This window comes from Drosophila ananassae, chromosome 2R (assembly GCF_017639315.1).
Source record: "Drosophila ananassae strain 14024-0371.13 chromosome 2R, ASM1763931v2, whole genome shotgun sequence".
Taxonomy (NCBI): domain Eukaryota; kingdom Metazoa; phylum Arthropoda; class Insecta; order Diptera; family Drosophilidae; genus Drosophila; species Drosophila ananassae.
Window position 1 is genome coordinate 9,966,611 of NC_057928.1, and position 21,814 is coordinate 9,988,424.

The 21,814-nt window shown below is 46.0% G+C and overlaps 13 protein-coding genes across 15 annotated transcripts; 5 read left to right on the plus strand and 8 right to left on the minus strand.

The window, feature by feature from the left end:
- Nucleotides 1-169: 169 nt before the first annotated feature.
- LOC6493559 (heat shock protein 23) lies at nt 170-1,241 on the minus strand. The gene has a single exon (XM_001957960.4). The coding sequence runs from the start codon at nt 953-955 to the stop codon at nt 383-385; it is 573 nt and encodes a 190-aa protein (XP_001957996.1). The 5' UTR covers nt 956-1,241; the 3' UTR covers nt 170-382.
- A 2,145-nt stretch (nt 1,242-3,386) lies between these two features.
- On the plus strand, nt 3,387-5,284 carry LOC6506377 (heat shock protein 67B1). Its single transcript, XM_001957959.4, has one exon. It carries the CDS (start codon nt 3,545-3,547, stop codon nt 4,961-4,963), a length of 1,419 nt encoding a protein of 472 aa, XP_001957995.1. The 5' UTR covers nt 3,387-3,544; the 3' UTR covers nt 4,964-5,284.
- Nucleotides 5,285-5,481: 197 nt separating this feature from the next.
- On the plus strand, nt 5,482-6,475 carry LOC6506378 (heat shock protein 26). The gene has a single exon (XM_001957958.4). The coding sequence runs from the start codon at nt 5,701-5,703 to the stop codon at nt 6,316-6,318; it is 618 nt and encodes a 205-aa protein (XP_001957994.1). The 5' UTR covers nt 5,482-5,700; the 3' UTR covers nt 6,319-6,475.
- A 1,098-nt stretch (nt 6,476-7,573) lies between these two features.
- Nucleotides 7,574-8,452, minus strand: LOC6493558 (heat shock protein 27). The gene has a single exon (XM_001957957.4). The coding sequence runs from the start codon at nt 8,355-8,357 to the stop codon at nt 7,758-7,760; it is 600 nt and encodes a 199-aa protein (XP_001957993.1). The 5' UTR covers nt 8,358-8,452; the 3' UTR covers nt 7,574-7,757.
- Nucleotides 8,453-8,864: 412 nt separating this feature from the next.
- LOC6493557 (heat shock protein 22) lies at nt 8,865-10,050 on the minus strand. The gene has a single exon (XM_001957956.4). It carries the CDS (start codon nt 9,561-9,563, stop codon nt 9,039-9,041), a length of 525 nt encoding a protein of 174 aa, XP_001957992.1. The 5' UTR covers nt 9,564-10,050; the 3' UTR covers nt 8,865-9,038.
- Nucleotides 10,050-10,682, minus strand: LOC6502845 (rhodanese domain-containing protein CG4456). 2 transcript variants are annotated; one of them, XM_001957955.4, is made up of 3 exons: nt 10,478-10,682; nt 10,260-10,419; nt 10,050-10,187 (listed from the first exon to the last, which is right to left on the minus strand). In XM_001957955.4, the coding sequence occupies exons 1-3, from the start codon at nt 10,680-10,682 to the stop codon at nt 10,133-10,135; spliced, it is 420 nt and encodes a 139-aa protein (XP_001957991.1). In that variant the 3' UTR covers nt 10,050-10,132. The 2 variants fall into 2 exon arrangements, with proteins under 2 accessions (XP_001957991.1, XP_044570633.1); XM_044714698.1 differs by having other exon boundaries at nt 10,152-10,187; nt 10,248-10,419.
- A 75-nt stretch (nt 10,683-10,757) lies between these two features.
- LOC6493556 (rhodanese domain-containing protein CG4456) lies at nt 10,758-11,588 on the minus strand. The gene is made up of 3 exons (XM_001957954.4): nt 11,157-11,588; nt 10,941-11,100; nt 10,758-10,885 (listed from the first exon to the last, which is right to left on the minus strand). Exons 1-3 carry the CDS (start codon nt 11,359-11,361, stop codon nt 10,831-10,833), a joined length of 420 nt encoding a protein of 139 aa, XP_001957990.1. The 5' UTR covers nt 11,362-11,588; the 3' UTR covers nt 10,758-10,830.
- Nucleotides 11,589-12,021: 433 nt separating this feature from the next.
- Nucleotides 12,022-13,013, plus strand: LOC6506379 (heat shock protein 67B3). The gene has a single exon (XM_001957953.4). It carries the CDS (start codon nt 12,224-12,226, stop codon nt 12,809-12,811), a length of 588 nt encoding a protein of 195 aa, XP_001957989.1. The 5' UTR covers nt 12,022-12,223; the 3' UTR covers nt 12,812-13,013.
- Nucleotides 13,014-13,366: 353 nt separating this feature from the next.
- LOC6506380 (adrenodoxin-like protein 1, mitochondrial) lies at nt 13,367-14,153 on the plus strand. The gene is made up of 3 exons (XM_001957952.4): nt 13,367-13,528; nt 13,613-13,664; nt 13,722-14,153. Exons 1-3 carry the CDS (start codon nt 13,414-13,416, stop codon nt 14,071-14,073), a joined length of 519 nt encoding a protein of 172 aa, XP_001957988.1. The 5' UTR covers nt 13,367-13,413; the 3' UTR covers nt 14,074-14,153.
- On the minus strand, nt 14,127-16,935 carry LOC6493555 (protein FAM76A). 2 transcript variants are annotated; one of them, XM_001957951.4, is made up of 6 exons: nt 16,705-16,935; nt 16,267-16,331; nt 16,094-16,207; nt 15,645-15,738; nt 14,964-15,380; nt 14,127-14,906 (listed from the first exon to the last, which is right to left on the minus strand). In XM_001957951.4, exons 1-6 carry the CDS (start codon nt 16,789-16,791, stop codon nt 14,514-14,516), a joined length of 1,170 nt encoding a protein of 389 aa, XP_001957987.1. In that variant the 5' UTR covers nt 16,792-16,935; the 3' UTR covers nt 14,127-14,513. The 2 variants fall into 2 exon arrangements, with proteins under 2 accessions (XP_001957987.1, XP_014764443.1); XM_014908957.3 differs by lacking the exon at nt 15,645-15,738 and having other exon boundaries at nt 16,705-16,847.
- A 256-nt stretch (nt 16,936-17,191) lies between these two features.
- Nucleotides 17,192-21,317, plus strand: LOC6506381 (kinesin-like protein KIF18A). The gene is made up of 5 exons (XM_001957949.4): nt 17,192-17,714; nt 17,772-18,852; nt 19,928-20,717; nt 20,786-20,917; nt 20,981-21,317. The coding sequence occupies exons 1-5, from the start codon at nt 17,407-17,409 to the stop codon at nt 21,085-21,087; spliced, it is 2,418 nt and encodes an 805-aa protein (XP_001957985.1). The 5' UTR covers nt 17,192-17,406; the 3' UTR covers nt 21,088-21,317.
- On the minus strand, nt 18,887-19,820 carry LOC6493554 (ribosome-recycling factor, mitochondrial). Its single transcript, XM_001957950.4, has one exon. The coding sequence runs from the start codon at nt 19,727-19,729 to the stop codon at nt 18,962-18,964; it is 768 nt and encodes a 255-aa protein (XP_001957986.1). The 5' UTR covers nt 19,730-19,820; the 3' UTR covers nt 18,887-18,961.
- Nucleotides 21,190-21,772, minus strand: LOC6493553. Its single transcript, XM_001957948.4, has one exon. The coding sequence runs from the start codon at nt 21,770-21,772 to the stop codon at nt 21,287-21,289; it is 486 nt and encodes a 161-aa protein (XP_001957984.1). The 3' UTR covers nt 21,190-21,286.
- Nucleotides 21,773-21,814: the final 42 nt, after the last annotated feature.

Below are 21,814 nucleotides of genomic sequence, written 5' to 3' on the forward strand. Positions count from 1 at the left end.
CTGTTTTTTGCCATAGAAAAGTATGTACATATACATATATACATACATAACCTATGTGCACACATACATCCATACATCTTCCAACGGGATGTAACCTTAACATTACATCACTACTTTCTAACTACTAAATCCCAGCTACTCCCACATCCAATAAAGAAGTCTATTTAAATTTTAATATTTAAGTATTATTATTTATTTATTATAAGTATTTTTTGTCTTTCCAGATAATACATAGGCCGAAATTAAAATGACGACTTGGGCCACTACTTTATGGCTAATGAGATAGTGTAAGTGACCCGATGATGAACTACAGCATATAAAACAGATTAATGACTGATAATTATGGTTAAATGCAGAATTTGGCGTCTAAAGAGGACTCTGTCTACTTCTCATTGCCGTTGTCCTGCTCCTGGCCCTGCTCCAGCTGCTCCTTGGTGTTCTGCTTGACATTGAGATGGGCTGGACCCACCTGCTGGATCTGGACAATTCGCTCACTGGCCTTGTCCTCGATTGCCGGCGGCTTGGGGACATTCACGGTGAGCACTCCGTCGGAGGAGAGAGTGGAGGCCACCTTGTCGGCCTCGTAGCCCTCCGGGAGAGCGTAGCGGCGCACAAAGTGCCTGGTGATGTACCCATGGTCGTCCTCGCGCTCCTCGTGCTTGCCCTCCACCAGAATGGAGTTGTCCTGCACCTTGACGACCAGTTCGCTGGGCTTGAAGTGGGACACATCCATGCAGACTTGGAATCCATCCTTGCCCACCTTGGGTACGATTGCCTTGGCACCTCCGGCCGCGCCCACCTGTTTTTCGAGCTGGCGCAGCTGGTGCTCCAGTGGCCCGGCTAAGGCCAAGTAGGGACTCCTCTGGCGCTGGCAGTAGTACGGCTCGTAGAAGGGCACCATCGACATGCGACCCAGGTCGTCGGCCAAGCTCAGCAAAAGTGGTAGGGTTGCCATCTTAATTCTTATTTAATTTCTTAATTAATTTCCTTTTTTTTTAGATTATCTCAGAGTATCTATTCTGTCTTTGGTAGCTGTTGGTTGTGGCTTCCAATAGCTTGGTTTCGTGGTTGCTTGGTTGGTAGCGTTTAGAGCTGCTTGTTGAATTCAACTGATGCCGGTGGAACGCAAGCGCCCGCTATTTATACTCGCTCGCCGTGCATCTGTATCTGTGAGCTACGGCGTATCTGTATCTGTTGGTGTGTCTGGGCAAAGAGGCACAGCACCGAGAAGGGCCACGAAATTTCTCGGTCTGAAAATATCGCAACATTCTCGAATTTGCAGATATTACGCATTATCTGCCATTGAAAGCGAGAGTATTTCTAGGGGAAAGCAATGATTGCGGATGGCTGGAGGGTAGCCGGGAGTGGCTATAGGCCTGGTGGAGTGATAAGTCGCCTCATCAGCGTAAAAATATTATGTTTATGTATTTGCCAGATAGGACGGGACAGCTGCTGAACTCCGACCCCGAAGGATGGAGATTATTCGCGAATATTCTGCACTTAATTCCTTATTTTATGACGGGTTTTCTTTCATTAAATGTTAATTAAAATGTCAAAAAATAGGAGAGAATATATGAAAATTGATGTACGGTTGAGTTTAAAAATTTTGTAGTGAGTAATTGGAAAATCTTTTATGTAGAGAGGTAAGAGAAATTTCCAGAATATTCTAGATTATTTGATGAGTTGATACGAGTTTATATATAGTGTTTTTTTATATTCTACTTGTAGTATAAATTATTCTGTTTAATGCCTTTTTAAGTACGGTTTAATTAAGAATACATTGTATAAATAAGAAATCTTTGTCATTTAATTTAAAATTTTATAGGCAATGCCGAAAGAATCCATATTAAATGGGCTCTGTACAGACATACATTAGTATCTTAAAAGAGGTTTTAAGATACTACTAAACACAAACTAAATAAACTATACCATAGACTATAATTAAAACAATAATACAAATATTTGTATATATGTACATATTTAATATATTTTAATATAATTTAAATATCAAGTATGAATATACTCTTCTAACTAAACAAGTCTCGAAGCCCTTTCTTTTTAAATTTTTATAAACTCGAAAGTTTTCTTGGCCAAGATCGAGTATACAAATAAATTCTAAGATTCTTGAGTCCATAATCCAAACAATTTCGGATCGATGGGAACTTAAGCACTTCATTCAGCACTTTTACTAATCAAATCGCACTTTTGTTTACAGTTTCGTTATGTTTGCGAATGTCTTCAGAGCGATTGAATAACAATATCTTGTTATAGAACTCGATCCTATGTGCCATTTCATCAGCCTTTTATTTATGGCCTTATTTTTTTGCGATTTCCCCCGCCCGGGAATAGGTACATAGATACCTCCATGTACTCGCTACGGACTCTACGCCAACGCAATGGAAGTTGCCTCTATTCAGAAAGGTGGCTTCGAAAGCCACATACATAATGTAATGCATTTACTTGCCGGTCTGACCGTCGTCTCCCCCCTGGACAAGTACATATGAAGTGGAGCAGTACCTGGGAGTGCGGTATACGCAGCAATTTCCGAGGGTTTTTCTGTTCTGCAGTCTGCCTTTAGATACGAATACGAGTATGTATCCCACAGATACACGTACTATATGTACGTGCCTGCCGGGGGTTAGGGGCAGGCTCCCCATTAAATTTTCGCAAGTCCCCAGTGTGGCATGTCTGGCCCTTGTCTGGATTTTGTTGCTTTTCGGAGCTTTTCAACCGGTTGCCTCTGTGTGTTGCACTTGGATATACACTCAGATACATAGATATTGTATCTATATGTATGTGCAACTCCCCCTTGTACATATATTCCAGCCAGCCAGCCAGCCAGCCAGTGAGACAGCTGTTGTTGTAGTTGCACGAGACGACTCTCAGCTGTTCGGTTGCCGGTAATCGGGAATTCAGCTGCAACACGACCACTTTACATACACATCCCAATCTCAACTGGTATATAATACTACGTGTGGTGTATGTCCACGGGAGATGGCATCTCTGGAGGGTACATATATTCCCTTCCATATATATAAAGATACATTTGTATCTTCCTCTCTTCCAAGCCGGTTTATCTCTGATTTTTTTTTTGCAACTTGCCGATTTTCAGCTTCGATGATAACTAGAATACTTTCTTTGTTCTCGATGGACTCGATGTGGCAAGGAAGAACGGGTGGGAAAGGGTTTCAGTTTTGAGCGAGAAGCTCTCCAAAAAACAGACAAGACTGCAGCACATAGCAACTCGTCTTCCCTCCGTTCGCACCTCTCCCCCTTTACGCAATTTCAAAGTTTTTCCCCTGGATGAGCTGGGAGCTGGCTTGGAAAAAGACGAACTTCCAGTCGCCGGCTTCCATTCAGCGCCGGTCGTCACTTAAAAGCTCGAACATTCAGCCATAAGGGCTCAAACGCAGTCCAGTTGGAGGCCAGAACGGATCGTCGCCGCCAGAACGGATACCTCAAAACAGACATTCAGTTTTCCCCCAAAGTCCAACTCCAAGTCCAGCTGAAAACGTTTTAGACCAGACCGGAGACCGGAGAGACCATGTCGCTGATACCGTTTATACTCGATTTGGCCGAGGAGTTGCACGATTTCAATCGCAGCCTGGCCATGGAAATTGATGATTCTGCAGGTGTTTTTCCGTTGGATTCCGTTGGTTCGGTGCCGGCACAGATGCGTAGATACGGTGGGGGCGGTGGGATGATGTGGGTGCCCATCAAGGGCCAGCAGGCGCAGCAGCATCGCCATCATCCATATAGCCGGGTGGCCGGTGCGAAAACCGTCTGCTGCAATAAGCCAATTTTGGAATTGGAAAAGGAGATGAGCGAGAAGGGTACTGGAAGTGGAAGTGGTTGTGGTAGTGGCAGTGGAAGTCCAACTGGAAATGGAAATGGTAGTGGAAGTGTTAGTGTAACCGCCCAGCCAGTGGTTAGCAAATCATCTTACTCCGTGGTGAATCGGAATGGATTCCAGGTGAGCATGAACGTGAAGCAGTTCACCGCCACCGAGCTGACCGTGAAAACCATCGACAACTGCATCGTGGTGGAGGGCCAGCACGACGACAAAGAGGACGGCCACGGAGTGATCTCGCGCCACTTCATCCGGAAATATGTCCTGCCCAAGGGATATGATCCCGCCGACGTCCATTCGACTCTCTCGTCCGATGGCATTTTAACGGTAAAGGCACCACCGCCAGCACCCACCCCGAAGGGTGCCGCCGAGCATCAAGTGCGCGTCGTGGACATCCAGATGCAGTCCCGAGAGAAAGATGCAGTAAAGCCGGCTGCCGAGGGAGAGCAGACACCAGCCAGCAGTGCTACCGCTCTCACTTCCAGCAATGGAACAGAGACAGAGTCGGAAGCAGTGGCGGTGGCGGTGGCGGCGGCCTCTCCAGCCCCCGCTCCCGCTCCCGCTCCAGCATGCGCTCCGACACCCACTTCCTCTCCCGTTGAGGCTGCAGCCGTGGAAGCCACCACTACTACTTCCAGCACTTCCACTTCTTCTTCCAACAATGGCGTGCCAGAGCCCATGGAAGAGGAAGCCAAAGCCGAGACGGCCAAAGAGGAGAAGGCCCCACTCGCCAACTCGTCCAACTCGGTGGTGAGCAGCAGCGAGGGCGGGGAGGAGCCAAAGGCAGCCTCCTCCGACGATAACCTTACCTCCAATAACGGTAACGGAGCCACCGAGCCGGAAGCAACGCCACCCGCTGCCGCTGGCGAAGATGATGCGGAGATGAAGGAGGACGGCGCCACCGAGACTGAGGCCGACAGCAAAGTGGAGGCAGAGGCGGTGGCGGAGGCGGAGGCGGATAGCAAGGGGGAGTCCACTGTAGTGGAAAAGACACCCAAAGCCGGCGGTGGCGAGGAGCTGGCCGCCGTGGATGCGGCCATCCTTTTGGCCAAGAACAACCAGGCCGAGAACGGGGCCGCTGCTGCCAAGGTCGTCGAGGAGTTGGCCAAGTGAAGACTGAACTAACTGAGGGAAAAAGACAGTAAAATAACAGTACGAGTATGCGTGCGTTTTATTCCATAAATGTTTTTTGTGTTTTCTTTTGTATTTCACACGAAAAACAGTCTAGAAATAGAAGCTTAAAAGGAAACCGGACACTCAATTACTAAGCTCAGCGCAGCGAGATAAAAGTATGATTTCCTAAAACATATGTGACAACAACAACAACTATAGGTATTCCACTAAAAATTAAATAAAAAAAAAACACGAATTATTGTACTTAACAATAAATGGAAAAAAATAAATAAGAAAATAAAGCGAGTACGCAATATTGCACTTTTCTATTTTTGTTTCTCCGTTAGCCGGTTCTGACCTCTCTCTCTCACTCGCTTGGGGGCTCTCATCGTGGGGTTCACTCTCTTCTTGTCACGCACACCTTTGCATTTACTCTCACTCACACAGGTATGACACTCTCTCTCTCTCTCTCTCTCTCGACCTCTCTCGTATTTGCCAGCTTTTTCTAGAAGCCCTCAGCTCGGGTATAAAAGGCGGCGCATTTTTGGCGAACGGCAGATCGAAAAAAAAAATCATTCTGCAAACATCAGAGACCGAACCGGAAAAGTTCAAGCAACTCAACCGAAAGGACCGAAAAAGGAAAGGAATTTTCAAGCGAAAAGTTCATTCAACCTAACCTAACCGAAAGTTAAAAAGAAATTCTTGGAAATTTTAACAAAAAAAAAAAGAAACTGAAGATGTCGCTGTCTACACTCCTTTCGCTGGTGGAGGATCTGCAGGAGCCGCGCAACTCCATCTACGACTGGGGCGTTAGCCCCAATATCCGTTACCTGCAGGCGCACACTCCAAACCGTCGCTCGATTAACGGTTGCCCCTGCGCCTCGCCCATCTGCCCCTCCTCGCCCGCCGGCCAGGTGATGGCTCTGCGCCGCGAGATGAACAACCACAACAACATCCACTGGCCGGCCGTCAAGCAGGTGGGCAAGGACGGATTCCAGGTGTGCATGGACGTGGCCCAGTTCAAGCCCTCCGAGCTGAACGTCAAGGTGGTGGACAACTCCATCCTGGTCGAGGGCAAGCACGAGGAGCGCCAGGACGATCATGGCCACATCATGCGCCACTTTGTTCGCCGCTACACCGTTCCCGAGGGCTATGAGGCGGACAAGGTAGTCTCGCAGCTGTCTTCCGATGGCGTGCTCACCGTTAGCATCCCCAAGCCGCAGGCCATCGAGGATAAGTCCAAGGAGCGCATCATCCAGATCCAGCAGGTGGGACCGGCTCACCTGAACATCAAGGCGAATGCCAGTGAGCAGAAGGGCAGCGAGAATGGAACCAGCAACGGCAGCGCCAAGTAGAGATTCCATCACCGAATGGCAGTTCCTCAAAACTCATCATCACTCGCCCCGCAGCATTCCCATTCCCATTTCCTATTTATTATTATATTGCATTTGTAAGAGCCAAGACTTGAGAAATAATTTCAAAATATAGCCAACACCTGGTGTGCAAATTTCACTTTTTGTGTTTCTTTTTTAATTACAAAATTAATAAAATGAAGTATAAAATATAAAAATGTATCTGAGCTATTAGGAAGGATAGATACCAGATCCCAGCAATAAGTTCTAGAATATTTGAAACTTTGTTTTGAAAATATGGAATAATTGCAAGTATCTTTTTCTAAACAAGAAAGGAAAGCTAACTTCGGGCGGAGCCGAAGTTTATATGCCCTTGCAGTTGAGTCGCAGTCCGCTAGGTGGCGCCACGCATCTTATATTATTAGATATATAGCGGATCGTATATAGTTGGCCGATCCTTATGAAACTTGGAAAATCGAATTATTTTGCCAAAAGAGGAATCCATTGAAACTCCCATCCTTCTAACTTGAAAAACAACGAAGTTATAGCATTTCCGATCAATCAGTTATATGGCAGCTATAGGATATAGTTGGCCGATCCTTATGAAATTCGACAAATCAGATTGTTTTTCCCAAAATAGAATCTCTACCAAATCCCATCTTTCTAACTTAAAAAACACCAAAGTTATGCCAATTTCGATCGTTCTATGACAGCTATAGGATATAGTCGGCCGATCCTTACGAAATTTTGTACATAAGATATTTTGGTCAAATATAACATGTGTAGAAACTCCCAACCCTCTAACTTAAAAAACACCAAAGTTATGGCATTTCCGATCAATCAGTTATATGGCAGCTATAGGATATAGTCGACCGATCCCGGCCGTTCCGACTTATATACTGCCTGCAAAGGAAAGAAGGATGTGTGCAAAGTTTCAACTCGATAGCTTTAAAACTGAGAGACTAGTTTGCGTAGAAACAGACAGACGGACAGACGGACAGACGGACCGACGGACAGACGGACAGACGGACAGACGGACATGCTCATATCGACTCAGGAGGTGATCCTGATCAAGAATATATATACTTTATAGGGTCGGAGATGTCTCCTTCACTGCGTTGCACACTTTTGACCAAAATTATAATACCCTCTGCAAGGGTATAAAAAGGTACAAATGTATAGCTTGGACCTCCTCCCATTGGGAAAATAATAATCCATACCCCGACTAGGCCTTGGACCCACCATTATAGACCCCCACTTGTTTCTACCAAATATTTATTGCGCATTTTATATCTGAGTGTATATATTACCTACGAGTACATTTTGTATTTTATTTATGCTTGAATCCAATCTAAGTGTTCGGCTGCACTTGTTCTCATCTGAAAATAGTTCACCTTGAGTTTGGCGCTTCTGTTCCGCCTCCTCTGCCTGGGCCTTGGGGCTTATTTCCAGGGCAGGGCCAGCTTGCCCGTCTCATGGACACGGACCAATCGCTCCCCGGGAGCATAGTACTTGGCTGGCGGCGGCGGAGGTGCCTTGATGGTCAGAACACCATCGGAGGAGATGTCCGAGATCACCTCGTTGGCATTGTAGCCCCGGGGCAGTAGATACTTTCGAACAAAGTGACGCTCCACCAGTCCGTTGGAGCCCTCGCTGCGGCGGTTATGGTTACCCTGGACGATGATGTAGTCGTCGTTGGTCTTGACCACTATTTCATGGGGATGGAACTGCCGGACATCGATGTCGATACGGAATCCCTTCTCATCCACATGGACCCGTTCACCGGAATAGTAGTTGTCCCATCTCATCGGATAGGACCAGTCGTAGGGCGTCGATTGGATCAGCTGGTTCCTCACCCGTCGGGTCACCAGCTCGTCCAGCGGACGCATCATGTCACTCCTGCTGGTGTGGGCCGGCCACCAGACCCGGGGATCGTCCCACAGATACGGATAGAGTTGAAAATCATACGGAGGCTGGTAGATGGGACGTGGTCGGTCCAATTCCCGCGACAAATCGCGATATGTGGTGGGCACCAGCGACATTTCTTGACGGGATTCGTTCGCGTTCGAGTCCGAAATTCTTATAAAATTTGTCGCCGCCGCCGCCAGTTCTTTTATAGATGACCGACTGGCCTCGCCGGATGCGGATGCCCAATGGCGGATAGCTGACTCGATGACTCATCCGGACGAGGCGCATCGGATGGGGATCGCAACGAATCGGAGCGGAGCGGACAAGTGCAGCGGTGAAGGCGAGGCCAAAAAGGCAACTGCACGGCCAGTTGGATCAGCGTCAAGTGGCTACGTCACGGCGTCTCGAAAACAAGGAAGCAGGCGGAAAAGGTGGGCGTGGAAATAGTCCCAACACTAGGGGCCAAGGTGCCAGAAAATAAAAGACACCAGAAAAATGAAAGTATTCTGGCTGTTTATTAAATTTTTCCTTTCTTCTAAGGTAGGGATTATGATTTATTTTTGTAATAAACTATTTTTAAAAGTAAGATTAAAAATTAATTACTATTTTTATAATTAAAACACAAAGTTATTGCTCAGTAATTAATTTTAAAATATTTATTTTTCTCAGAAAAGCTAAAATTTAACCAATTCTTCAGTCAGATTCAGTCATTTTTAACATATTTTTTAAAAATTAATGGAAACTACGTCTAATGGAACTACTTCTATATCTTCTGGGGTTCACTAGCTTTTATTTCAGTTCAGTGGAATCCATCCTTACTTCTTGGTAGCCTCCGAGTTGGACTCGGCCTCCAATTTCTTGGCCGGCTCGCCGGTCTTCTCGATGGGAACCACGCGTTCCTTGAGAGCCTCCTGGACAGCCGGTGGGTTTGGAACGTTGATGGTGAGGACTCCGTCGCTGCTCAGGCTGGAGGTGACCTTGTCCGCTTCGTATCCCTCCGGCAGGACGAAACGGCGCAGGAAGTGACGAGAGCTGAAGCCACCATGCTCGTCATCCTTTTGTTCGGACTTTCCCTCCACCAGGACAACACTCTCGTCCAGGACCTTGACATTCAGTTCGTTGTAGTCCTTGACGTCCAGGGTGAGCTTGTAGCCCTCCTTGCTGACGGTGGCCGGCGGGGCGAACTCCTGCTCCTGCCAGCGGGCGATCTGCTGCCAGTTCCTCGGCAGAGCCACACTCCAGACCGGTGGCTCGTGGAAGAAGGCATGGAATGGCGAAGAGATCCGGGGCATGCGGGTCATCTCCTCCGCCATACGCAGGAACATCGGTAGAGAACGCATCTTGTCTGATTTTATTTTGCAATTCTTGGTTTTTGTGACGAAATATCAGGTAACTCTCAAGTGATTCTTTGAAATTTGCCAAATAACTTGTGAAATTGTAGTTTCTTGTTTCTCGTTAGCGACTTGCTATCCGTCGGTTTGGACTTTTTGTTTTGAATTGTGCGCCCGGCGCTCCGTAGACTGCTATTTATACCCAACGACAGCACCGAGAGAAATTTCTCGATTCTGGTCTCTCGTAGCCTCTCGAATTTTCCTCGCCTTTTTCTGATGCAATTTTCCGCTTTGACTGAAATCGGGCAATGGCATTTAACTCAGGGGTTGCTATATGGCTCTTTCAAAATTTCCTGATGCCACCAGAACTCTCTACGGAGTTTATTTACGTTTTATTTGCCGGATAAACGGAGTTCTCTCTCGTCTTTTGTTGGGTTAGGTCAGTTTTTTACGGTCATGCGCGGTAAGAAATTCAAAATTAAATAGAGAGTGGCTGGTTTTTTTGCGAGTGTATGGGTGTATTTGGATTGCAAAGCTTAACCATGGGTGTAGTTAAGAAATTAAATTTAATTTTTTATTTATAGGTCCTCTTTTTTAGCCCAATCGAGCCAAGCTCCGGCGTAAAGTGAGAGGCTAAAAAATTAAGAAAATATTTGGAATTAAAATATAATTAGAATTAGTAGTATTCTTAACTAAAAATCTCACTTGGTGTATCCCAAAGCTTTGGCAATTTTTTCGGCCTTTTCAGCACGTCTTCCTGATTTACAGGAAAATATAATTTTTGTGTCCTTTTGGGGCTTGGCTCGACCGTATTTGAGTTTGAAGTTGGCTCTTTCGAGAGTGAGGGCCTCTTCCAGTTCGTCCACTACAATAAATACATTTATTTTTATTTTTTGTTGGCAAATAAGTGATATAATACCCACAGGGTATGTTAATACTGGCAGGAATTCTTCCAGTTTCCTCGAGTTCCTTCCTTTGCCGAACATCTATAAGACAAATCTCCGGCTTGTTGGGCACATCCTTCACCTCATCGTAGGTGACTATTGAAGCAAATGGACGGAAAATAAATTTTGTTTGATTTTTCAGCTTAGAAGCAATAAAGCTTCCAGCAGACTCCAATATAGACATTTTAAAAACGTATTTTTTTTACTTTGAATTTTTAATTTAAATCATTGCTTGCTATATTCCAGTCAGACACAGAGATTCATACTTTATTTCAAAATTTATTTAAAAGAAAAACCATTTTAACACAATAGGATTAAGAAACTAGTATTGCTCAGAGGCCTTCCCTTTGGGCCCAGTCCTTCCAGGATCCCTTGTAAATTATCACACTGAAAAGGTATATAATTAATGAAAATATCTTATAATAAATATCAAAAAACTCACTTTGTGAATCCCAAAGTTTTGGCTATTTTTTCGGCCTCCAGGACCCGGTTGCCCGATTTACAGGAAAATATTATTTTGGTATTCTTTTCCGGCTTGGGTCGACCGTACTTGTTTTTGAAACCGGAACTGTCCAGATTCAGGGCCCTTTCCAGTTCATCCACTATAAGAAGACACTATTTCTTAATATCAGATTAGGAAGAAGCTATTAAGTCTTACAAGGAATGTTCAGACTGGCCGGGATGCTACCAGTTTCCTTCAGTTCATCGGGTCGCCGGACATCGATCAGATAGATCTCGGGGTGGTTGGGAACATCCTTAACCTGCTCGTAGGTGGCCATCGTCTCTAAGGGTCGGAATCTGTACTTCGCCTGATTTGCCAGCTGAATCACAACTGATTTCCCGGCCGGTCCCAGCAGATCCATTTATTCTTTTTTGTTTGCCTCCGTCGGCTCGGCTTATCGGAGTCTGATTATTGTGGTTGTCGTTTTTGTTTGCTTTTTTAGCTTTCAGCGCCGACGCTCAAGATTCTCCGCTAATTGTCCGCTGGGATCGGCGCCGCTTGAGGCCCCCAGTTCTATCCGATTTCACTTTGAATTTCAAATTAGAATCGTTAGTGTCATCTGACAGACAGTGCTTACTGTATGATCTACAGGAAGCTCGTCCTATAATGTAATTTTGTTTTATCTATTCGCAAGTGTATCAGTAAGATTATGGTAGGGAGGCTCCACTGTCTAGCCGAAGATCAAAGAGATCAAATTCGAATGCTGTCTGCGGTTTGGGCGGGGAAAGCTTTGCTCCCAGAAAGGGACGACGTCTTTTCACCCACTTTTTCGGGGTTTCTGAGTTCTCAATAAATATTCTAATAGTTTGTGGAAAAGCAGGTGTTTGAAACATATTTTCCTTCATTATATTATAACTTTCGTAAATCGTTTTTGAAAATCTTATACCACAACGCTTTCAAGCTTTCATCGTCGTTTTCCAACACTTCAAAAAGACAACGGTTTTACGCGTGTAGAATGTTCTTTTTATCGTAAATTTAAAGCTCTCTCTTCGAAATGGGATTCTGGCGGTGGCTATAAAAGTGGGCAACCCAATGCTGAAACTCCACATTTCGTCGGAAAAGTCAAGGTGAATAATTGTGCAGCAGGAAGCGGAAAATTGCCGTCACCCCCCTGGAAAATCAACCCTTGGAACTCTAAAAAGTAAGCAGGTCGTCGGTTCATCGAACTTCCGCCAGATACAGAATCTGAATAGAAACCCAAAAAGAAGTTGAGACGAGAAAAAATGCCAGATATTCCATTTGTCTTGAATCTGGATTCCCCGGACTCCATGTACTACGGGCATGATATGTTCCCAAACCGCTTATATCGGCGATTGCATTCACGGCAGCATCATGATCTGGACCTGCACACCCTGGGCCTGATTGCCCGGATGGGTGCCCATGCCCATCACCTGGTGGCCAAAAAGCATAGCGGAGAGTTGGGCGCCCTGGGTGTGAGTGGTCCCCTCAACAAGCAAGGAAACTTCGAGGTGCACTTGGATGTGGGCCTCTTCGAGCCAGGAGAGATCAGCGTTAAGCTGGTTAACGACTGCATCGTGGTCGAAGGGAAGCACGAGGAACGAGAGGACGAGCATGGTCATGTGTTCCGGCACTTTGTACGTCGCTATCCGCTGTCCAAGGAGTTCGACGCCGATGCCATTGCCTCCACTTTGTCGGAGGATGGAGTACTTAACATAACAGTCCCTCCACTTGTGTCCAAGGAGGAGACCAAGGAGCGTGTGATTCCTATCAAGCATGTGGGTCCATCTGATCTCTTCCTGAATGGTAATGGAAAGAAGGAGGCAGCTGCTCCGGCTCCAGACTCCAAGTAAAGAGCAGCCAAGTTTAGCAGCTTCAACAGCCAAGTGATTTCCAAAGACTCTCGTTTATCGTTGCACCAAAAAATGTCACGAAAATTACGCACGCATCGTACTATATTTATTCATTTATTATTAGCTACATTTTAAAGTCCAATCCCATTTTTAAGATTAATCGAATCAAGTATTAATAAAGTAATTTGAATGTCTCAGTAAATCATCTTTTTTATCTCCCCTTAAAAGTTAACATGTTGCTTTTCTTTGTTCCATTATGGGGTTAATATGTATGTAAATTAGGTCCCCAGATGTCAATCTTAATAAAAGAGAGCTTTAGCTCGTATTTCCCCAGGTGGAAAATAAACTTTTTGAATTTTAAATGAAAGTCCGCCAAAATATCGATAGGTCTATGGAATTATGTCACAGCTTTTAAGGTGTAACTATCGGAGCATGAAACACTTATTTGCGGGGAAATTAAAAATTTAATTTATAAATAATAACAGAGTTTGATTAATAAACATCAACAGAAAACTATAAACAAAGATAATAATATAATACTTCAACCTTGAAAAGGTTTTCCGGAAATAATCCCATCTCTAGATGACACTGTAACCTCAAAAATGTTTTGTTTACTTCTGAGGCGGTCCGCAGTTCATAATACCTGCAAATTAATTAGTAAGCAGATTGCCAAGCCCGCCTTTTACACACCCATCAATGCTCTACACACCACGACACGTGAGTTATTCAGATTTCCCAAGGAAGTCCTCGAATTTGTATTTTTATCAGATCGTAAATCCAACTGATATTATGAAATTACAGAACTGCGGCATGGGGAATACGAGTGGCAAGATCCCAAGTCACCTGATGAAATGTGAGTTAAATAGTTTCTTATTAAAACCAATTAATGTAACTAATCTTTCCGGCACAGAGTAAACATCACATATGTGGACAAGGACGGCAAACGCACCAAGGTCCAGGGCAAGGTGGGTGACAATGTTCTGTATTTGGCCCATCGCCATGGCATTGAAATGGAGGGAGCCTGTGAGGCTTCCTTAGCTTGCACCACCTGCCACGTTTACGTGCAACACGATTTTCTCGAAAAGCTAAACGATGCCGATGAAAAGGAGGACGACCTGCTGGACATGGCGCCATTCCTGAAGGAGAACTCTCGGCTCGGTTGCCAAATAACGCTAGAGAAGAGCATGGAGGGAATGGAACTGGAGCTGCCGAAGGCCACCAGGAACTTTTACGTGGACGGCCACAAGCCCAAACCGCACTAGCAGCAGCAGCAACGTTATTGTTATCAGATTTATTTTAAATATAAAACAAACTGTTGAATCACCATTTGGTTCTTTCCCAACTTTTGTATTTCTTAAGATGTAAACAATGCTCTTGGCTTTATGTCGTTCCATCGTGAATTAAACTAAAGAAGAATTCGTTAAGTTGAGCCTATCAAAATACATTTTCTAACTGATGATGACGATTGAAAGGTATGAACATATAGGGCGGGCATGGGGCTGGCTTGGGTAGCAGAGGAGGGATGGATGATCGACATAAAAAGTGATATTAAACAATATTGTAAAACTATATTACAATTAAAGCAGAAGTACAAAAATATAAATTTGTATAGCGAATAACTAATCGAGCTCAGCAACAGACTAAGCACATCCTGAAATGTTGCAAGCCGCACACAACCAACCACCAACTGGAGTAGGATCTCTCAGTTCGACGAGGGTGTGGGGCTGCTGCTAGATGCCGAACGCGAACGAACGCTAGCTCGATCTTCCGGCTCGCTTCGCTCCTCCTCGCGATCACGGCTCTTCTCGTCCTTGTCCAAATCAGCCGGTTCCGAGGGAGTCTTGACCTCTTCCTTGGGCGTCAGGATCTCCTCCTTGGGCGAAAGATTCTCCCGTTTAATGGCCTCCTTCTCCGCCTTGCTGGCACCCTTCTTCTCCTTGTTACTGCTCTTCTTCAGCGTGGCCAGGTCTTTCAGCAATGAGGCGATTTTACGGTTCAGGTTATCCACCTTCATGTCATGCAGCCGTTCAACTTCCTTCAGTCTGTTGCGCATGTCGTTCTCCTTTTCGAAGTTCTTGCCCTTGAGTTCAGTCAACTAGAATAGAGTTCGTTGTATCAAGATGTTCCATTTACTATTTAAAAGCTGTATTACCTGCTTATCCTTCTCCAGCAACTCTTTGTCTTTTTGGTTCAGCCGCTTCTCAAGGCTGGCAATGCGCTCTTTGAGGTATGTAATGGCCACCACGTGATCTGACGAGTTGGTGTCAACTGTAATGGCAGCTGGAGCTGCGATGGTCCCGTTTCCACCATTTCCGCGCGATATCTTGTCGGGCAGATCCAAGCCGGCTCCACTGACTGCATTTACGCCGCCGGTACTGTTACCACCGCTACCACTTTTGCCGATCTCACTGCGTGATGGTTTCTTGGCCGAGGCGCTGTCTCTGTGGGACGACGAGGACTTTTCATGCGGCCTCTTCTTGGACATGGGTATTCGGCCCTCCTGCTGCGCCTTAAGCAGCGCTCGCTTATACGCACAGGTACACAGCCAGCAGAGCAATTTTCCATTGACCTGCGAGAGAGATATTTGACAAAAATTTAAAATCACAGAGGTATGGCTTAGTTGCTAATCTTAATCTACATTCGGTCTCTTATGAACGCAAATACATGATTCTCAGAAACGTGCGAAATGAACAATAGGATGAACATGGTTCATTCCGCGTAGGATCTACATTTATTTGGCTTAAGGGTAGGGTTGTTTTTATGTTAATAACGAGGGCTGCAGTTTCTCCAAGAGTGGGCTGTTCCTCCGGTTTTCTAGTGCTGGTAGGTATACCTTTTTGTTCTCGTCGCGCCTGTCAAAGGCTGATCGCAGCTTGCATTCATCGCACTGCACTGGCGGTCCATACTTCGCCTCGTAGCTGGCGCATCTATGGCGCAGAGCGGTTTTGGGGAATGGTTTGGATTGGCGGGCAGAAAAAGAGAAGAAGAAAAATGTTTTGCGTTCATAAGAGACGTTGTATTGCTGTCGGGAAAGGAAGGAGCACTACTCTATTGAAGGAGCTACAATGTTTAGTACTTTGAAGGCACAATTATATCTCTAGGAAGTCTCTCTAGGGGTTAATTATTGTATTTAATTGCATTGTGCATTCAAGTTACATTCATAGACCAATTTGAAGGCACAATTGTTGAATATTTATTGATAAGACACTGGAATTGTGCGTTCAATGGACATACAGGTAGAAAAACTAAGATAGAGAGAAAGTGTAGACGATCTCCTCTTACCTCATGCACTTTGAACTGCCGAATGCGGCAACAATTTTGCAGCATTCGCAGGGGGTGGGCTTTCCGTACTTCCCCAGATAGTGTTCGCACTTCTTGCAGGCACTCTGTGATTTGCTGTGGTATAGGAATACATATACTATAGCTGTCTATATAATTATCATTATCGTACTTACGTGGCGGGCTGGAACTCCGATCGGCAGTAAGTACATTTAACAACTGAGGTAGAACCACGGCAGCCCTGTGGAAATTGAAATATTTTTTATTTGTTTATTTTTAATTATATTTAGTGTTTGAAGCTCTGTTTATAGCAGGTTTCAATTGTTTATTAGTCACAGGCATTTGTTAGATGCGATGCGACGCATGCTTCTTCTTATTTCTTTTCACTTTTTTTTCTTTTCTTTTTTTTGCCTCAAAATGCGCAGCAAAATTTTCGCCAAACAAAAGGCGAACGCGTCATTTTTGATGGCATCCAGTGTACCAGGAAACGCTATCACAGGCCAACACACACAAACATCCCAACAAATTATATTGCATTTTGTTTGGTTCGGTGCATTTTTTTTTTTTTTTTGTTTGAAGTGCCGAGACGGAGTGCCTTTTTTTTTATATTTCACCTTGCATAGCTGCTGGCCGGAGGAGAGCTCCTCGTACGGATGGCGCGAGAAACATTTGGAGCAGGCGAATAATACTTTTGCACTCATTTTATGTTTGATTTGTCTTTCCGTTTGCTATTTGTGTGTCGGTTTCTGGTTTTTCGAGCTGTGCGTTAAAACTTGTTGTTTCTGCTTTAAATAAAATGGTTCTTTCATGGAGGTGGCACTATCGATAACATTTGCGCATTTTCCATCGATTGCGCGTTTTCAATTTATCAAATTATATAGGCATCCTGTTGATGGTCTATCGGCTGAAATCACCCTGTTCTGGAGCGTCCGATAGTTACATAAAACTATATGTTAAATGCAATATTGGCAGTTTTTTTGGTTTCCTTTTTATTTCTAAATTTTTTAAATATTTTATACCATAAATGAAACGGCCATCTATCCGTCAAATCATCTTTTTATCCTTGCAACTATGCACAAACATATATCGATAGGCAGCGCAGCAGCCCTGGAAATACAGTTCAAAAAGCGAAAGAGCGCGCAAAGAGAGAATTGGATAAAGATGCCCACAAAGCGAACGCGCCGATAGCCTCGATTCAAACTACAACGTTCGCTTCAGGGCTGTACAAAAAAAAAATTATTCGTCGAAGGAGATCGAGGATCAAAATATAAAACGTATATAGATAATCGGCAACGGGAAGGCGGTCGGATTTTAAAATGCCGGCGGAACAGCATACAAACATCAAGGTGGCGGTCCGCGTACGGCCGTACAATTCCCGAGAACTGGAAAACCACAATCAAAGATGCATCGTCAAGGTTATGGATAGATCGGCGCTGCTGTTTGATCCCGACGAGGAGGACGACGAGTTCTTCTTCCAGGGCACCAAGCAGCACTACCGCGACATCACCAAAAAGATGAACAAAAAACTGACGATGGACTTCGACAGGGTGTTCGACATAGACAACACCAACCAGGATCTCTTCGAGGAGTGTACGGCGCCGCTGGTCGATGCTGTACTCAATGGGTGAGTGTCAATTAGCCAAATCGTGGATAAAATATAAAAGGATTGATTTCTTTGAAGGTACAACTGTTCTGTGTTTGTTTACGGCGCCACGGGTGCGGGAAAAACCTTCACCATGCTGGGCAGTGAGGCCTGTCCCGGTCTCACCTTTCTCACTATGCGCGATCTCTTCGAGAAGATCCAGATGCAGAACGATGTGCGTAAATTCGATGTGGGTGTCTCGTATCTGGAGGTCTACAACGAGCAGGTGATGAATCTGCTCACCAAAACCGGTCCCATGAAGCTACGCGAGGACGCCAACGGCGTAGTGGTCAGTGGTCTTCGCCTTACTCCCATCTACAGTGCCGAGGAGCTCCTGAAGATGCTGGCGCTTGGAAATTCAAACCGAACTCAACACCCAACAGACGCCAATGCCGAGAGCTCCCGATCCCATGCCATCTTCCAGGTGCACATACGTATTACGGAGCGTAAGACCGATACGAAGCGGACAGTGAAGCTGTCGATGATCGATCTGGCGGGCAGTGAGCGGGCAGCCAGCACGAAGGGAATCGGTGTGCGTTTCAAGGAGGGCGCCAGCATAAACAAAAGTCTCTTGGCCCTTGGGAATTGCATCAACAAACTGGCGGATGGCTTGAAGCACATACCCTACCGTGATTCAAACCTGACGAGAATCCTGAAGGATTCGTTGGGCGGGAACTGCCGCACTCTGATGGTGGCCAACGTCTCCATGAGCTCGCTAACCTACGAGGACACGTACAACACTCTGAAGTACGCCAGCAGAGCCAAAAAGATTCGAACTACTTTGAAGCAGAATGTGCTCAAGTCCAAGATGCCCACCGAGTTCTATGTGAAGAAGATCGACGAGGTGGTTGGCGAGAACGAGCGTCTGAAGGAGCGCAACAAGACACTGGAGGCCAAGGTGTCGCAGCTGGAGCGTGCCGGCAGCAATGGCTTCGATCCTGCCGAGATTCAGGCGTGGTACAGCAGGATTGATGCTGTATATGCCACCGCCAAACAGCTGCAGGAGCGAGTTCTCGGCCTGCGCAGCAAGATCAAGAATATCAACTACCGACAGACCGTCAAAAAGGAGCTGGAAGAGTTCCGGAAACTGATGTCCATAGATCAGCGCGTTTGCCAAGAGGTGAGTGGAAATTCTTAACCAAAACGGAACTGAGTTCCTCTCATTAGATTTATTTGTGATTTAAACAACTGGTGAATTGGGATAACAGGATGGGTCTCAGTCTTGGTAATTAGTCGCCCAGCAGCTCCTTTTGCTTGGTGGCCAGTAGTTTGTCCGCCTCTCCAATGTACCGATCCGCTATGGCCGTGACCTGCGCCTGGGCCGCAAATGCATCGTCCTTTCCCAACTCTGGTTGCTTCTTCAGCTTCCGGATGTGCTCCATTTGTACGCCCCGAATGGCATCGCGATACTTGACAAACAAAGCCTTGGCATTCTTGGATAGATTCTCCCTGTGCTCCTTGGTGACCTTTGGGATCGGGATAAAGAGTGTGGTGCCATCCTGCTGGGGATTCAGGTTCATGCCACTCTTTTCGATGGCTTTCAGGACGTCGGGAATGGTTTGCGGAAAGGCAATCATGTTCACAATTATGGTCTTGGGGTTCTTTCGTGAGATTTGAGCCAGCTCCTGCAGCTCGTGCTCCTGGCCATCCACCTTGACTCGCAGTGTGTCGATGGCGCCGCTGGTGGAGCGCAGCGAGAGGTGCTTTACGAAGTCATCCTTCATTTGGGAGACGGACTTTTGCATCTGGGAGTTCAGTCCATCGAAATTTAGGATCTCCCTCAGCTGCTGCTCATTGATTTCCACCTTGGCGGGCTTTCCCTTGCCGCCTTTTTCCTTTTTTTTGTCCTTGCCCTTTGCGTAATCGCGGGTGGGTTGCAGGCGACACAGGATCTTGTCTTGGTTATCCAGAAGTTTCGGCAGGTATCTCGATGTGGATGGGATTGCTCCTGTTTGGCGCAATCCAAAGGCAGCTAAATGCAACGTTCTGCGCAGCATTTTGTTTGAATTATTTTTAAATTAATTTGTTGATAAGCTACGGCAGTGGATGTGGTTTTGGCAGCATCAGCTGTTTTGTTTGCCAGGGCTGCCAACTCGCTTTAGACAATCACGTAACGTAACGTACCGTAACGTAAGAAAAGATTGAGCGGGAACTTTTCAAAATTTTAAACAAAAAAATAAAATATTTCATTTCAGGACTATCTCCGCTTCGTGAACTACATGAGCACTCTAAACAATCAAATGGAAAAATACAAGGAGGAGCTTCCCGCTTGGCGGACTAAAATGGAAAGCGCCTACCAGGAACTGGAGAGCCTGAAACGGGAGGTGAACAAAGCAAAGGCTTACCAAATCCTAATCGTGTACGTTAAGTACAAGGATCTGGACATGCAGTTGGCCAAGCAGAACATGTTCAACAGCCACGTGAGCGCGATCAACCAGGAGCTGGTTGAGAACTCCGACCTGCTGCGGAAATCCTTCCGAGTGGCTTGTGAAGTCCTGAACCAGGCCTACGACCGCTTGGAGGACGGCCAGGTGCTCACGCCGGAAATACAGTCGGTTTACGAGCGACTGCAGCGCAAGATGAGGTTTGCGGACTCGGAAGCGAATATCAAAATGGTCGAAATGGACTCTCTGGCGACGAACCAGCGCTTGGCAAGTGGCAAGACGGATGATGAGCATCCGGCCATTTCCAGTGTCACTGGCAGCGCCAAGAAACGTGTAAGGGAGCCAGAGCCCACCGACGACGATCTGCACCTTAGTATGGAGGAGTTCGAAAGCCAGGACACAGATTCCGACTCCGATGACCTGCACAGGACCTTCAAGAGACCGCGGAATCTCAACGAGACACAGGTGCTTGGCGTTTCTAATGGCACCTACAAGCCCATCACGGCGACGGTAACCAAGCCCAAGAAAATGCCTCAGCACATGGTCACCGATCTCCTCTCGGATCAGAATGTCCGAGGCAGTAATGACGCGATGAAGAAAGGTACGGAAATCTTAATCCTAACTATATCTGGATGCCACTAGTGTAATCACATTGCTTTTATTTTTCAGCTCTGCTCAAATCGAATCACTTTAGTGCTCAAGGACTAAAGCGAACACTGGCGGCCGCCTCAATTGCAAAAGAGAATGTCAAGTTCACCTCCAACTATGTCCGCAAGAGCCCCCGGGCTCTGGTGGCCAAAGGTGAGTTCATCACACTGAGAAAAACACAAACATCCTTGATTCCAATAATTTATATACTTTCAGCTTTAGGAGGCAGTTCCACACTTGCTCGGAAACCACTCGGATCGGCAACTAAAGAACCACCTGTCGTCAAATTCAATCGGGCGGCATCGTTCCGCTTGAAAAAATAAAGGGGGGGGCCTTGTTAAGTGTCCGAGGCACTCGGACCGGGAAATATTCGTAATATCCACCGCTATTAACATTAGATATTAGATAGCACACTGACCGTTCGCTTTTAGTTTTGTACTTTGAATTTATTTATGTACGTTTTCATTTTTATTTTATACGTTTTGGATAAGTTGAAAGAAAGTATTGCGTTAAGCGCTTTAACTAAAAATATACGGCCGTTTCCTTGCCCTCATTGTGCTGATTTTGTCGACGCGGATGTGTGTAGAGGATCTCGTCCGAGTGCCAGGAGTTGGGTCTGGGCTCGGAACTGAACCTGGCGGTGCTTTTATGAGGAGCCAGTCCTAGCAGACCGAGAAGCATGTAAAGCAGTGCTCCCAGATTAACGCCTAGAAGTAGTAGTCCCGGAGCCAGTAAAGGATTGAGAATCGACAAGATTGCAGCTGGAGCGGAAGGGGCTGGCCATGCAGCCGTGTTAACCGCATCGTAACTATACTCTACACGTCGCCAGGGCTTTTTTTCAGCCACTGGTGGTCTGGGCTGTTCACCTTCAGCGGGCAACTCCAGATCCTGGCGCTTGCTCTCGGCCACTGGTTTATATCGGGGAACGAATGCCTGCTCCACGGGAGCCTCGGCAACTGATCCACTTGCGATGGCTAGACAGGCCATAAAGATAACCGGCAGCCACATATCTTCTGTGTACTATTTTCGACATTGTTTACCAGTTTGGCT